Source organism: Staurois parvus, unplaced genomic scaffold, assembly GCF_062004578.1.
Source record: "Staurois parvus isolate SC_StPar_1 unplaced genomic scaffold, SC_StPar_1.0 ptg000415l, whole genome shotgun sequence".
In the NCBI taxonomy this organism is placed as follows: Eukaryota; Metazoa; Chordata; class Amphibia; order Anura; family Ranidae; genus Staurois; species Staurois parvus.
In genome coordinates this window covers 991,343-1,007,782 of record NW_028318211.1, presented here as the reverse complement: position 1 = coordinate 1,007,782, position 16,440 = coordinate 991,343, and the positions used below count along the sequence as shown (strand labels likewise).

At 41.3% G+C, this 16,440-nt stretch overlaps 1 protein-coding gene across 5 annotated transcripts in view; it reads left to right on the top strand.

Moving 5' to 3' along the window:
- PARP2 (poly(ADP-ribose) polymerase 2) overlaps positions 1-15,027 on the top strand; it is a 79,743-nt gene extending 64,716 nt beyond the window's left edge. For all 5 annotated transcript variants that reach the window (XM_089687023.1, XM_089687021.1, XM_089687022.1 and 2 more), the window contains 6 exons: positions 256-390; positions 1,040-1,167; positions 8,219-8,318; positions 9,008-9,106; positions 14,396-14,520; positions 14,601-15,027. In XM_089687023.1, the coding sequence (XP_089543149.1) occupies positions 256-390; positions 1,040-1,167; positions 8,219-8,318; positions 9,008-9,106; positions 14,396-14,520; positions 14,601-14,760 (747 nt within the window). In that variant the 3' untranslated portion in view covers positions 14,761-15,027. The remainder of the gene's footprint in view (positions 1-255; positions 391-1,039; positions 1,168-8,218; positions 8,319-9,007; positions 9,107-14,395; positions 14,521-14,600) is intronic.
- The last annotated feature ends 1,413 nt before the right edge of the window (positions 15,028-16,440 follow it).

The following is a 16,440-nucleotide window of genomic DNA, read 5'->3' as shown; positions in this document are numbered from 1 at the left end:
TACTATAAAGCCATAACATTCCCTGATGCAGGTCCATGAATAATAGTTTTTATTGAAGATCAGAAATGGTGTGTTGCCAGTCCAAATCAGGGTGATGGCCAGAAAGTGTGATGAAATTCAGATGCAGCTAGGTGAATTGTGCGAAACCAGCCATTAAACCAGTGTTCTTACAACAGTTTCTGTTCGGTTATTTACTGCTTATCAAACATTCATATAAAACTGATCATTGTTATATGAATGTTCTGTCTCCTACAGGCTTTAGGTGACATTCAGATTGCAGTGAAGCTGGCAAGTATGGATCTCGGCTCCCATGAGCACCCACTGGACAGACAGTATCGGCAGTTACATTGCTCACTTCAGAATTTGGATAAAACTTCAGATGAATTTCAGGTATAATATTTCTCATGCAGATTTAGAGAATTCCCCACTTACTCTACATTGACAAACATACAACCTGTTGTAGCAGGGAAAGTTACAGATAAGCTGGGTTTTTGAATGAATGTTTGCATGAAATAACTAAAATATGAGTCAGTGATTTAGTGTTTGTAACTTTATTACAGAACTATAGGCAAATGTACAATGCCCACATTTATTCAAAATGTATATGTATGAAAATTTTAACTCTTTTAAAATACTACCCCAATCTGTCTTTATATTGGCCTCTTGTAATAATATCACCTGTTCAGCAGTACTCAAACTAGGAGCCAGTCAGGTTCTAATGCTTTTTGCATAGTGCTTCCGGTCTAACACACAGCTTGGTGATATGATAGAGAGAATTAGAGTATCCCCATCAGTGTACAGCTGCTACTTCACTGTTCAATTGACAAGCTAAATTGCTCTAGCAGCAGTGGAAAAGTTAAGAGACCTGCAGATGCAGTCTTGCAGTGGTACGTGAATCACAAGACTGACTAAACAGAATTACAAAGTTGTCAGGTAACTGCAGTATTGCTTTAGAGATCTCTAGTGTTTTCTTTGTGCAGAACTACCAATCTTTAGTCCAGACTTGACACTCATTTTTGTATCTTCAATCCTTGAAAAGCTTATTGAGCGCTACTTGAGAACAACACATGCCTCTACTCACAATGATTACACTATGACCTTGATGAATGTTTTCCGGATAAAAAAAGAAGGTGAGGAGAGTAACTTCCAAGCGGAACTCCCCAACAGGTATGTGTTACAAGATACACAGCAAACGATATGGATCCGGTCTTGTTTTTATAGAGCTGATCCATGTTATTGTCTATAAAAACATTCGTATTTAGATGAAATTGAGTGAAAGGGGAAAATGCCTAGTAATCTTTTTACCAGTAGTCACTGTCTACTTCTTTAAATACAGATTTTGTTTCTGGTACACTGAAGGACACAGGAAGCCATCACCTTTAGGCTATACAGCCATGTACAGGAGGTTTCAGTACTGGCAAACAAAAAAACAGTCCGGCCCAGGATTACCCCTATTACCAGCATGCCTCTGTTTTTTCCTAGTGACCTAGTGAAGCTAATGATCATCTCTTCTTCAGCTCTGCTAGGAAAAGTCTAACCATGTTTTTACTAGCTTTTTTTCTTTAATTCTTCTTCAATTGTTTCTTCATTTAAGAATTCCTACCACATTCCTGCTTGAGGTGGAGTATCATACCCAGACCCTGCCAAACTGGAAGTTGGAGGGCTAGCTTTGTGGCACTGTACAGACCATGCGCTGGTAAAAGAAAAAAATTGCCATGGAACACTTTCCAGTTTCAGAGCCCTTGGCTTTGTTTCAGAACTCGCCTTGTCATTGAAGACTTTGCGAGTAGGACCTTTGGGCTGAGCCCTGGGAGCAACCTTATTTTGTTTGCTGATTGCCTTCAAATTTTCTGCCTTCCATCAGCTTACTGCAGAAGGGGTGAATGCTGAGGCATTGAGCACTTATTTCATCCGCTGGGTGGAGCATTGCGTGCTCTTCACTCTCTTTCCTGCTTTTCAGCATAGAGGAAGCTTAGCCTAGCTGCTGCTCCAGCTTGTGGAACTCTGATCCTTGGTCGGTTCCTGCTATCTGCCTTCAATGACTTGGCTATCTCTGGTTGTTTGACCATACACGTGCTATCAACAGTTGGGTTTGTACATGAGTACCTCATACCCCTGAGCTTAGTTGCCTTTCTACCTTGCAGTTGCAACATATCTGATTCTATACACAGGGGAACAAAATTCCTTCTGTACCAGGAGTCCCCCACTTCAAACCCCAATAACGGCTCCAGTGTTACCTCCCAGTGGTCCTACTGATATGGTTGACATCTGTAGCCTGGAATCATACCCTCTGTTCCTAGGGGCTATACAATCTTGGAGTCTTCCCTAGCTTTGTCGGGCACGCCCACCTCTTACGCTCTTTCCAAAAATAATTTCACTGCAGTCATGCAGGACTTTTTGGGACAAATAGCACAGATGTTTGCTGACACTGACTGCAGAGACCATAATTATGCTCATCCTTTTCCTCCTGCAGATTCTGTATCTGAGATGCTTGCAGCCTCCAGCCATCTGCTGCTAGGACATTAATGCCGAGTCTCTCTAGTATTTGCTGGATGAACTTGCCTCTGAGGAGTTGCAGTCTCTTGCTAAAATTTCCAAGCTAACAGAAACAAACCATTTGGGCTCTTATTAATGAGGTAGGTACTACTTTAAAACTAGAGACTCAGACTGTTGCCTCTGCCAGCATTGTTCTGAAGACTGCAAAGACTTTTTTGGTGCATCTACTCTTATCCATGTTTCTTTATGGAGACTGAAAACCTCTTGACAGGATGTTTGCACCTCCCAAGTGCCTATCAGTCGTGTAAGTTTGAGGACGACTTTGTTAAAAATTGGTTTACCCTCTCACTGTATTTGTGTGTGTGTCCCGACTTAATCAAGTGTCCCATCTCATCAAAACGACTGTCATGCCAGTGGAGGATGCACCTGTCTTTATGGATCCCACCAGTAAGCAATAATAGTCTCTACAGCTTTGTACTTCCTGGAAAGTTCTGCTCTACAACCTTGTTCTTGACATGACCTTACTCTGTCTTGCTCATTGGTCTAAGATTATTAGAAATGTACTTGTGGCAGTTGATATTGTGGTCATAGAACATTTAGAACAAATGCCTGCTACTGTGAGCAGCAGTGTTAATGGATTGTTGGTTTGCCATCTCATTTCCCACATACGTCATCTGTCTGAACATGCAGAGAATACTTTAGCTAAAGTGTTGGACTGCAAAGTGGAGGGACATCTGTTAATTTTTGCAGACACTTAAACAGCCTGCATCTCAAATGCTTGGGTGCAGCAATTCGTTTCCAGAGGCTGCAAGCTGGAGTTTCTCTTCCAACCACCATCCTGGTTGCTTCAAACCTTCCTGTGTCACTGAACCGATTAACAGATCCCCATACAGCCTCAGTGAGTCTGTTGGAACATGGTATCATTGCCCCAGTCCTGGTAGCACAATGGTTTCAGGGTTTTTACTCCAACCTATTCCTGGTTTCCAAGACAAAATTGCCATCCTCCCTTTCTAGGATCTGGAATTTCTAAATGTCTTTATTCGTGCAAAGAAGTTCTCTAATGAATCTAAGGGGTCTTTGGTCATCCTTCTTCACCAAGGAGGTTTCTTGACATTGGTCGAAATCAAGGGTGCATGTCTACATATCCCCATTTTTCCAGAGCAGCAGTGTCACTTACTTTTTGCTGTGGGCTTTCTGCACTCCCAGTTTGTGGTCCTACCGTTCAGCCTGTTTTTGGCACATTGGCCTAATGCACATGTGGGGCATACCTTTGGGATACCTAGACCTCCTACTGAGGGAACAGTTGGCATAGGTTCTGCAGACAATGTTCAAATCTTTCAGAGGTTTGGATGCATCGTGAACCTACAGAAATCCTTGCTGGAATCAATTTATCATTTGAAATATCTTGGTCTAGTATTAAGACACTTTTCAAGCCTGAGTTTTTCATCCTCAGGAAACTGCAAACTCTCTACTCCCAGACTCCACCTCTGCAGTCCCGAAGTCACCCGTGTCTCTGCATCTGCACAAGAGTTTTCTGGCTGATGATAGCTTCCTTCGAGGCAGTCCCATTTGCTTATTTTCACTCCAGGCATCTACTATACAATTTCCTGTGTCTTGGAAGATTCTTACAACAGATGTCAGCCTGTTGGGCTGGGGAGGAATCTTGGGCACTCTGTAATTGCATAGGATTTGGATGTAAAATGAATCCCATCTACCGACCATTCTGGAATATTGGGTGATTTGGCTGTTTCTTCCTTTCCTGAACCACCCAGCTTGACTGGTCATCCGAACCATATTAAGTCAGATAACACCATAGCAGTGGTATACATTAAAGCAGTAGTAAACCACAAAAAAAAAAGAAAATTCTCTCTGCAAGTAAAGGGCACAATGTGCTAGTAGCATCGCCTACTAGCACATTAACTGCTTCCAGACCGCCCTGTAGCAGATATACTGCTACAGGGCGGCATGGGTGCGCAAAATCACTTGCATACATACGTGATTTTGCATCTCCATGGAGGGGGCATACGCGCGCCCCGCCAGCCGCGGCTGTCAATCACCAGGTCCCGGATGGTGATTACTCGCTGGTGCCCATTGATTGCCAAGCATCTCCGACGGGGAGGAGAACTGTTTGTAAACAAAACAGTTCTCCCTGTCAGCTCGTGCACACTGCTTTGGATGGCTGTGCACAACACAGCCATGCAAAGCAGTGTGATTACAGTGAAGCACAAACACACGGCCCCATAGTAAAATACACCCAGCACATAGTTAACCCTTTGATTGCCCCTCAGTGCCCAGTGCCATTATTAGTGTCGGTGCCTTTTTTTTTAGCACTGATCACTGTACAGTGTCAGAATGCCCGCCACAGTCCCACTATAAGTCACTGATCGCCGCCATTACTAGTAAAAAAAAAAAAAATCCATTATCTATACTGCCATTTGTAAATGCTATAATTTTCACGTAAACCAATTAATTTACACGTATTGGGATTTTTTTTTACCAAATACATGTAGCAGAATACATTTTGGCCTTATACTGGACATGTTTAATAGCAAAGTCAAAAATTATTGGGGTTTTTTTTCTCAAAATTGTTGGCCTTTTTTTTTTTATATATATAGCGCAAAAAATACTACCGTAAAAAAGCTCAATTCATGGGGGAAAAAAAGGATGTAAATTTAATTTGGGTGCAGTGTTGCATGACCGTGCAATTGTCAGTTAAAGTAACGCAGTGCCGTAACGCAAAGAAAGATGTCCTGGTCAGGAAGGAGGGTAAATCCTCAGGAGGGCAAGTGGTTAAGAAAGACCTGCCTGAAAACAAAGCCCTCCAGCCAGGGCTTCCATCTTCACCTGGTCTTCCTTCCAGATTCACAGGCTGCAGCCGTTTGACTGGCCGAGACGCAATGATGCACGCATGTGTCAGTCTCGCCCACGGCACGCTGTCCATTGAGAGCACAGTGCACATGCACAGGTGCTGCTAAAGTAAATGTCTCCTAAATAGTGCAAATTTAGGAAATATTTACTGTACCTATAGGTATAGGCTTACCTGTAGGTATAAATAAACAAACGGTACTTTACTGACACTTTAACCATTAGTAAGGTACCAGAACTCTTACAACCGCTAGTAAGGTAGAACAGATCCTGTTCTGAGAAGCGCCAGCCTTGTCTGACGTTTTTTTTTTTTTTTTTTGTTTTTGTTTTTTTTTTAAATATCCCAAATGTGGACAGTTGTCAGGTAGACCTCCTCAACTGGCAGTGTATGGATCTGGTAAAGTAGTCCCTTCACTCAGAGCTGAGCCAGGACTGTGTCACCGGTAGGGATACCTGATGTGGATTTTCTGGTCTCTGGGTGCAAGAACAATTTAACACGTTTGTCTCCAGATTGGATTGGCCCAGGCAGATGTGTCACTCCGATCTTATAAAAATTCTGACGCATGCTCGATGGACTGTTCTGTCTCCCGAACCACTTTACCATCCTGCTTCATGGTCCCTGGCTTTAACAACAAGTCTGTCTAAAAGAGAAAAACAGGTGGCGCACACACCTAGTGCATTATCCAAGGTTTATTGTAGGAATTAAATCATAAAAACATACTCACAGACGAAGCATGTATCTAAAAAGCATAGAAAAATGACAATGGCCACAACGGCAGGCAAGGTGTTCTCACTGTCAGTGCGGTCAAATGGCATCAACAGCAGGGCTCTCACTTTACTTTCCATTCATCGTGCATCAGCATCAGAGGTTGGTCATCAGCTCTGAGGAAAGGGATTCGTCCCCGAAACGCGTCAGCCATTTGACCGCACTGACAGTGAGAACACCTTGCCTGCCGTTGTGGCCATTGTCATTTTTCTATGCTTTTTAGATACATGCTTCGTCTGTGAGTATGTTTTTATGATTTAATTCCTACAATAAACCTTGGATAATGCACTAGGTGTGTGCGCCACCTGTTTTTCTCTCTATCCAGTGGCTGATTTCCCCGTCTGAGGAGGGCTGCACCCCTGGAACATTTCCTTTTGGTTGTCGCTGTCCTGGTACCCTTGGCTTCCCTTTTGGCTGTGCATATCCTGAGGCGCTGGAGAGTACATACGCTAACAAGTCTGTCTAAGCCCAGGTTCTGAGACATGGGCATTTCTGAATTGGTTATTCTCACAATTCTAGAAGTTTTAAATTGTGTATACCACAAGGTCGATGGCTGTACGTAGAATGCATACTTTGCTTTGTATGAGGGACAGGCTTCTCACCCCCAAAAATTCTCTGTGATACGAATTATCCCTTCCCTACAGCTGAAATTGAATAAGCATTAGGCCCTCAGCTCCTTCAAGGGTCTTTGCTCTTGCTATCTTGTTCCAAAGACCAATCTGATTTAAGACCTCTGTTTTGGCTGTTTTCCATGTGCCTCCACCTATTTGCTCTCATGTGGGAATTTGAATTCTCTTAGCAGTTCAAAACCACCCCATTGAACCTATACAGAGATATTCCTCTCTCCACTATTACCCTATGGTGGTGTTTCTTACAGCTGTCAACCCTATCCTGTAAAGAGTGCATTCTGGTCTTACACAAGGATGAGGGTGGTGTTGAGGCCCAGAACCTTTTTATCTAAGGTAGTTTTAGCCTTTAATTTTAACAAGGACATTGTTCTTCAATCCCTCTGTCTGGCCCCAGTTCATCATATGATTTCCTCTACTGCATGGTTATAGTTTGATCTGTCAGCCACTGTTTCCTTCAGAAAACACTGACTCTATTTGTTATTCTGGATGGTACCTGTCAAGGTGAACCAGCTTCTCAATCCACCATTTCTAGGTGGCCCGGGCACACTGTTATTCAAATAAACAACAAAATGTCACCAGCGCCTCAAACATTTTCACACATTTATTTGTGCAATGTCAGGTTAGTCAAATAAGCCAGCATAGTGACCACTAATGGAAGGGACTCTACCGGGCCCGGAAACATTGGCTTTTTTGACTGTGACATTGTACTAATAAATGAGCATATATGTTTGAAACAAAGTGCTGGTAATGTTCCATTGTTTTACTTTTATTTATGTGGCACTATTTACTGCAGTCACTGCAAGCACCCATCTGCTACCAAGGACGAACACCGAAAGGAGTGTGGTCCTCATCCCTTGATTTGTAAAACCTTTATCCAAGGCTATGGTCTTTGGGAAGGGGGTCCTCCCTTTCTTGTCAAGGCACATTCTGCTGTGCCTCTTGGGCTCTTCTGCATCAGGCTAGTATTTGACAGATTTTTAAATGCAGTCATCTGGTCTTTTGTTCACACATTTTCCAAGTTATACCTGGTGGCTGTTCTGATGCCAGCTTTGGGTGTAAAGTTGTCCAGGCAGTCCCTAGTTCTGTTGTTTACTAATCGGTCTTGTTTCCTTCTTACCCATACCTCAGTTTGAGTGCTTTTGGACATCCTGGAGGAAAGGGAAAATAGGGTTTTGCACTTACTGTAAATTTATTTTCGGGACACTGGTCCCACTCCTTTGATCTATGGTTATGCTCCTGGTACTGCTTTGCTACAAAATTGAGCCATACTGTAAATAGAAGGGGTTATCGTGGGCTGGCCTACAATGTTTCTAAAAATGCATAAAGGTGCATAGTACTATCTAAAGAATATCTGCATTTCCTATATTTTTTTTTATAATTTGTTAATATATGTATGTGTGTGTGTGGTGAAATAAGAGAATCAAATCATTGAAAAATTCTATAGTAATGTTTGTTTCTAAAGGATGCTTCTGTGGCACGGATCACGTCTGTCTAACTGGGTTGGTATCCTTAGCCAAGGTCTGCGTGTGGCTCCCCCAGAAGCCCCAGTAACAGGGTACATGGTAGGTAATATACTGCTACTATATAAAAGGGCCATACCATGACAAATAGAACAAAACATTATGATGTAATAGCAGCTTACACATCAGGACACTTGGATGAAAATAATGTTTGTTTGCCACTGGGGAGCTGTAGAATCTTAAAGTCTCTGTCCCTAGACTGTTCAGTTAAAGACTTTTTTTTTTTTTTTTTTTTTAACACACAAAACCCTCCCTTGTGTAGACTTCCAAAAACCAGAGAGAGCTGCTGGGTGCTGCCATCTTAGATGTGATGTCAGTAGCCCCAGCAGACTCAGTGCTGTTACTCAAGTGACATTCTATAGTATTACCCTTTGCTCTTCCTCTTTAAAAGTTATGTAGGGAGGGGAGGGGCAGAAAAGCTGGGCCAGCACAGAGATTAATTAAAAACTCCCAGAAGTGGAGAGGGCTATGAGGTGCAAGGAGGGAGGGGGTGTGCTAGAGAAGACATTTCCTGGAGTGGTCAAATTTCCTAGTAAATTCAAAGACACAATACAGCTGAATGAAAAAAAATATAAAACATTTGGTACTTTTGCCAGTAATTATTTTAAGTTTGTGACTGGGTCTATTTAAGTAGTTATTGTAGAACTTTCTTTTTGTTGCCGTTTGAGTATATAAATATACATAAATGCTGTCGGAAGGAATATTCATTTCAACATACTTTTTTCTTTTAGTTTGGCAAAGGAATCTATTTTGCTGATGTCTCCTCAAAGAGTGCAAATTACTGCTTTACCACCCGTGATAAGAATGTGGGAATTCTTCTACTGTCTGAGGTAATGTCAGTTGGGAATTTCTAACAATTAGTAATTCTGATTTTCCAATATCACAATTGGTCGGCAAGAATATATAAAGGGATTGTTGATTATCAATGAGCTTCCCCTATATAACTACACTGTGTACACAATTGTTGGACAATATGCATAAAAATAATGATTTGGTCTAAATACTCACTTGCCTAACTCCAAGCTATATAAACTTGAATGCTTATTGGATTTAAGAATATCAGGTGATAAGTATTTGTGTAATGAGGGAGGGTGTGGCCTAAGGAGATCAACACCCTATAGCAAAGTGTGCATAATTATTAGGCAGCTTCTTTTTTTCACGCGAAATGGGCCAATAAAAAGATTGAACTGACTCTGAAAAGTCAAAAATTGTAAAAATTGTCTTTCAGAGGGATGCAGCACTTTTGAAATTGCTAGGATAATGGAACGTGATCCCAAAAACATCAAACATTTTGTTGCAAATAGTCAACAGAGTTGCAAGAAACGTGTTGAGAAAAATACGTAAATTAACTGCCAAAGCTATGAGAATAATCAAATGTGAAGCTACCAGGAACCCATTATCCTCCAGTGCTGTCATATTCTAGAACTACAACCTATCTGGAGTGCCCAGAAGTACAAGGTGTTCAGTGCTCAGAGACATGGCCAAGGTAAGGGAGGCTGAAACCCGACCACCACTGAACAAGACACATAAATTGAAATGTCAAGACTGGGCCAAGAAGTATCTGAAAACAAATTTTTCAAAGACTTTATGGACTGATGAGATGAGTGACTCTTGACTGACCAGATGGATGGGCACAGAGCTCCACTTTGTCTCAGACGCCATCAAGATGGAGGTGGGGTTCTGCTTTGGGCTGGTATTAAAGATGAGCTAGCTGGACCTTTTCAGGGTTGAAAATGGACTCAAAATCAACTCCCAAACCTACTGTCTTTTTGACACTTTCATCAAGCAGAGGTACAGGAAAAAGTTTGCATCTTTCAAGAATACCATGATATTTATGCACAATAATGCGTCATTGTATGCATCAAAGTACTCCACTGCGTGGCTAGAAAGTAAAGGCTTTAAGGAAGGAAGAATAATGAGATGGTCCCCTTCCCCACCTGAGCTAAACCCTATTAAGAACTTATGGGCCCTTATTAAACAGGTGAATTACGGTGAAGGAAAACAGTACACCTCTCTGAACAGTGTCTGGGAGGCTGTGGTTGCTGCTGCACAAAAAGTTGATCTTCAACAGACCAAGAAACTGACAGACTCCATGAATGGAAGGTTTATGACTATTATTGAAAAGGTGGGTGGCTATATTGGTCACTGATTTTTTTTTTTTTTTAAATGTCAAAAATGTTTATTTGTAAATTTTAAGGTTTGTTTATTCTCACTTTAAAGGCCTGTTCACACTATAGAAACGTAGTCCAGATGCGTTTCCACATGTTCGTTTTTGATGTGTCCCAGTGCATTTTTTATGCAGTCCAGTTCATTTTTCCCCTCTTTTTCTTCAATTTAAATAGGGACATGTGTTTCCCAGTGCGTTTTTTGATGCGTTTTACCGTATTCCAGTACAGTTCTGTGCAGAAAAAATGCAGATGTTCTTTTTTTTTCTGCAGCCGGAACGCACTGGACTGCAAGCACTGATGTGAACTATGACATTGACAACCATATAACCTATTTTCTGTGCATTTTGGATTCAGAAAAAAAGCAACTGAAATGCATGTAGTGTGAACTGACCCTAACAGATGAAAATAAACAAGTGAGATGGGAACGTTTTCGTTTTTCATTTAGTTGCATAATAATTCTGCACACTACTAATTGCTCACTAATTGTGCACACATAGATATTCTCCTAAGGAAGCCAAAACCTCACTTTTCTTAAACATTCAGGTCTGAGGTTTATTAAGATTTTGCATGGACCGAGAGCACTGTAGTTCTCTAATGAAAGTAATTCTCAAAAATACAACTTGTCTAATAATTGTGCACACAGTGTAGTGCCCCTTTGTGGGTAAAGCTGGTCAGATATTATTATACAGTATTTAGATATAGATCGAAATTTGGCCAGTTCAACAGGAACTAACTGAATTTCGATCTATGTATGGCTGTTCCTATTCATGAGACGGCAATTTATCAATTGACTTTTTATGAACAGGCATGTTGGAAAATTTTTGCTTGTTTAGTGGATACTGCCAGTATCAGAATACAATGACACAGCGTGGAGGATTTCCCCATCCACCTCCAAATATGTGAAAGGTGGAATTGGCTTAGGTTTTTTTTTCTTTTTTTTTTTTTTCAGCCAGCTGAAAAATCTGAGTAATGTATAGCCAACTTTTACCCCCTTTCTAGGGGTGAACATTTAACTTGGCTATTTCTGCTTCATCCTGGTGATTGTGACGTTTGTATTACTTTTTATTTTGTCATGGTAAAACTAGCCCATCGTATTTTATCAAGTAAGACGATACAGTGAAAGTTAACAAATGTTGAACTGGATAGCAAGAAAAGAGGTACACAAAGTCTTTAACCTTCAGGTTATACTGATGCCTACAGGAGGATTGAACATTTATAAACAAAAAACTGTAGCCCAGCCTAAGGCTGGCCATACATTATGTAATTCTCTTGTACAATTTTCCTTTAGATTTACCAAAAACCATATAATATGAGCTCAGCCCTAAACAACACTTTCAACTTGCACTACATAATATGTACAGTCCATAGGGCGCTCGTGCTAGGACCAGACCTCTATTGGTGCTAGGGTTCAAGACATGCAGTAAGTGCCTAAAGAGATGGGAGGACAAGTAAACACTAGGGCAGCTCTTCATAGAGTAAAAGCAAGGCTCTGATAATAGGAGAACACAAAAAGAAGGCGTTTCTAAATGCAGCAATATGGCAGTTTATTAGCATAAAAGGTTAAAACCATTTACAGTGGAGTAGGGACCGTTCAGCCGTCGAGCAGCAGTGGGACCTGTTTGCGTTCCACGCCGATTCCAGAAGTGTGGTGGCCATCTTGGTTCCAACATTCCTGTGCTCCACGGGTGCCGCTGGGCAGCTGAACAGTCCCTGCTCCATTTCCACCAGAAATATAGGATACACATGTGATGAGTCTGTTCTTCTGTACTTCTTGGAAATGATTTTATCCTTTTATGCTAATTGCCATATTGCTACACTTAGAGGTGCTTTCATTTTGTGTTCTCCTTGTAGTACATAGTTGAAGGTAAATCTAAAGGAAATTGTACAAAAATTTTATAGAAAATTGTATAATGCATGGCCAACCGAAGATAACCTCTCCCACTACAGACCTGCCCTAGTTTGTTTTCTGGGAGCTCTGTTCCCGTGAATGGGCACTGACCTTCATCCAATTCTGGCTGTGATGATACTTTGCCAAAACAGGCAAACTGGTTTAAATCCCTTAAGAGAGCTGATTACTGAGGTTCATCCTTTACTTATAGAACATACACTGCTCCCTGCAGAGTGTAATTTTGATCCTGTCTCTCTCTTCAGTTTTATTTTCTCTAACCTTCCTTTGTCACCACACAGATTAAAGGATCTCTATTGACCCCTCTTGGGTTTTCTGGATCAAAGTGTATTTTCTCCAGTTCTTGTGTCAGAACGATTCCAGTGGTTTTACTCCAGCCTGTTCACTGTTCCCAAACTCAGAGGGAGCATTAATTTCATTATAGAACTCCATGTATTCATTAAATCCAAAACTTCCACGTGGAATTGACCAAATCTGTTATTGCCTTCTTTCACCAGGCAGATTTTTTCCATCTTTGTGTTCCCATCCTTACAGGGCATCAGAGATTCCTAGACTTTTCTGTTGAGTCCTTCATCACTAGTTTGTGACCCTTCCTTTTGTCTGCTCCTCTGACATTCCGTAAGATTCTGGCCCTAGTAATAGCCCTTCTGTGCATCCTCATTGTGGGATACTTGGAACTCCTGTTAGGGGAACTCTCAGCACAGGCTTTGTCAGACAACCTGATGTTAGAAGGATCCAAATGTATCCTGAACCTTCAGCACTCATTGTTGGGACAGAGTTGGTCACTAGAGAAGTCTAGTCTCATATGCACTGCATAAATATATCTAAGTGCCTCACAGTACAAATATTGTAACCTATAACTTATGCCATGTGTTCAGTCTCATATTTCAACAACAAACATAATACAGTAATGAAAATAATAAATCCATAGAAATATTAATAAAAAAAGTCCCAAGTGTCCATATAGTCTTGCAAACATATATATCATCAGCACAGGGCCAATCGGCACTGTCCAGACAAAGGTCAGGGGTTTTGCATCCTCCTAGGGCAGAAAGAAAACTCCTCCTACAAGCTTTAACCAGTGTTCTGCTGAAGTCACAAGACTGTTCTAACTGCTGATGACAAAAGGTATTTAGCCATTTCTATTTACTAAAATAACTGCACTTCCATGTTCAGTGTACTGTGGGAGACCAGATATAGTGAATGCAGGGCCCTGGGTTTAGTAGCAATGTAAAGACTGTGTCTCTCAATGAAATCCAAGAAAAAGATTTTATGGCAAAAAGAAATATCCGATTATTCGTTCAGTCCCCTTGCTTATATCCCAGCTTTTAATGGCATACATTTTCTATAACTGGATATTAAAAGGTTAAGTGGGGTAAAGGCAGAAGTTTAGGTTTTTTTTTTTTACCTTTATGCATTCTCTGCATGAAGGTAAAAAGCTCCTGCATGCAGCTCCCCATCAGCCATCCCCCTATACTTATCTGAGCCTTATGTTGATCCAGCGATAGTCACAGCCAGTGAGGAGGGGGCAGGATAAAGCAGTGCTCTCTGTGTCTTATAAACACACAGAGCCAGCTTCGGAGTGAGTTCACAGGTGCGCCACTATAGGAAGCAGCTTCCTATGGTGGCAAACAAAGATGAGGAGGAGCCAGGCGTGCCAGCCTGGGACCCAAGAAGAGAAGGATCGGGGCTGCTCTGTGCAAAGTCATTGCACAGAGCCGGTACGTATAACATTTGTTATTTTTAAAAAAATCAAGGTGTACAATCACTTTAATCCTCCTGAGACTAGTTTCTAGGTAGATTGGCACTGACAGGAATTGTATTCAGGTCTCTCATGGTGATTAACGTATGCTCTAGAGCTGAGAGCTTTGATATTCTAGATTAAGATAAACTATGCCTTACATTGCCGAACAAGCACAAAAAGATGGCATAAGTTGCAAAAAAAAAGTCCTTAATGAATCAACAAGGACTAAGAACCACCTTTTTGTAAACCTTTCATTTAAAATCATAAAAGCATTGGTTTTAAATATGTCCTTTTGTTTCAGGTTGCCCTTGGTGAATGTAACGAGCTTATAGCTGCTGATTATGATGCTCAGAAGAAATTGAAAGGAAAACACAGCACAAAAGGTGTTGGTCGTTGTATTCCAGACCCACAGAAATCTGTCACACAGTAAGCTTTTTAAACTATATGAACTTATTGATATTAGCAGTTTGAGGATATTAACCTTTTCTTCTCATTTCATCTTTCAGTGAAGGATCACTAGTTCCATTGGGGCCCCTGACAGACACAGAACTACAGAATAAGGATGGTTACACACTAAATTACAATGAGTACATTGTATATGACCCTTGTCAGGTCCAAATGAAGTATTTGCTGCAAGTGCATTTCAACTATGAGTCTTTATGGTAACAAAAGAGCTGTTTAAGAGAATCACCACTTGGGTTATATAGATGTTTAGATGTTTAAAGATGGCTAAAATAATGTAATGTGGCTTGAAGTAGATGGCATCATCATTGAGGGCCACACCTCTTGCAATACACTTAGATTAATCCAAATTAAAAAAAATAGTCCTTTGAACTAAAAAACAAACAATTGCTTTGTCTTGAAATTATTATCTGTGAGCAAGTGCTTAGCACGTTTTGTATTACTTTAATAAACTGACAATTGAAAATGTAATAGCATTTGTTCCTTCTTTATCATGCCTGCACCATGATTATTTACTTCACAGTGGAAAAATTAGCACATTTGTTAATGCTGCTAAACTGTCATGTGTGACAAAACTATTGAATCTCCCCACCAAGTACACCAAAATGTACATGAATGATCTGGGTTCCAATAAGGATTAAGAATGTGTGTTTGCTATTTTACTCAACAAGTGTCAGCTGATCACATGACAAGGTAAAAGGCCAATCACAGCGGTCTTTTACCACGTGTTCAGCTGTGTCCAATGACACAGCTGATCAAAAAGTAAATACAGTTGCCGGTTATCGGCAGCACTTTCCTCACGCTGTCACAGTCTTAGGGAAGTACTGCCGATAACCGGCAAGTGTCACAGAGGACATCTGCACTGATCAGTGCAGCCCCAAAAATGCCCATCAGTGCAGCCCAGCAGTGCCGCCTATCAGTGCAGCGTCATCAGTGCCTTCTCATCAATTCCCACCAGTGCTGCCCCATCAGTGCCAAACAAAAATAAGGATATAATACTCATGCACTGCCATAAATAAATGATAAGCTGCTGCAAGTACCTAAATGTGTTCCCACATCAATAAAATCTCCCCAAAAAGGGGTAGTTTTGGGGGTAGGGGCATATTATGCCCAGCATTAGAAGTTTATGCCACACATCATTCACTCTTTTAACCACCTGAAGACCAAGCCTTTTCTGACACTTTACTAATGGCACTAGGCAGGAACGGGTTAATGTGAGGGGCGATCAAAGGGTTAACTGTGTGCTGTGTGTGTTATAATAGGGGCAGGGCGTGTGTTCTTCACTGAGCACAGCCATCCCGAGCAGTATGCTCAAGCTGACAGGGTGGAAGATGGTAAACAAAACAACCTTCCTCCCCATCGGAGATGCTTGGTAATCAGCGAGCGCCTGTGGGTAATTACCAGCTGGGACCCGGTGATTGACATCCGCGGCCGCGAATGGTGGCGTTGGTAGGGTGCGTGCGCAGCTCGCGAGCACCCCTTACCTGGAAATGCAAAATTACACATATATATATATATATATATATATATATATATATATATATATATATATATATGTGTGTGTGTGTGATTTTGCGCACAGGTGCTGTCCTGCAGCAGTATATTTGCTATAGGGCGGTCCTTAAGCTGTTAAAGGTACAGGGAAGCACGTGACGCCCTGATATACAAAATGACAACAAAGGCATTCCAGTGAATTTCAAGTTGGCCAACTAACCAAAAAGGACATAAAAAAATGGCAACCGTCCAAACCTATAACCAGCCTAAGCTGCAAGGTGCACATGGAAGGGCAATGCACATCGCAAAACAAACAAAGGATTTCCCAGCAACACTTACAAGCCAGCCTGCGAAGCAACCAATTTGGCCCTGTCTAACAGTATGGGTTAA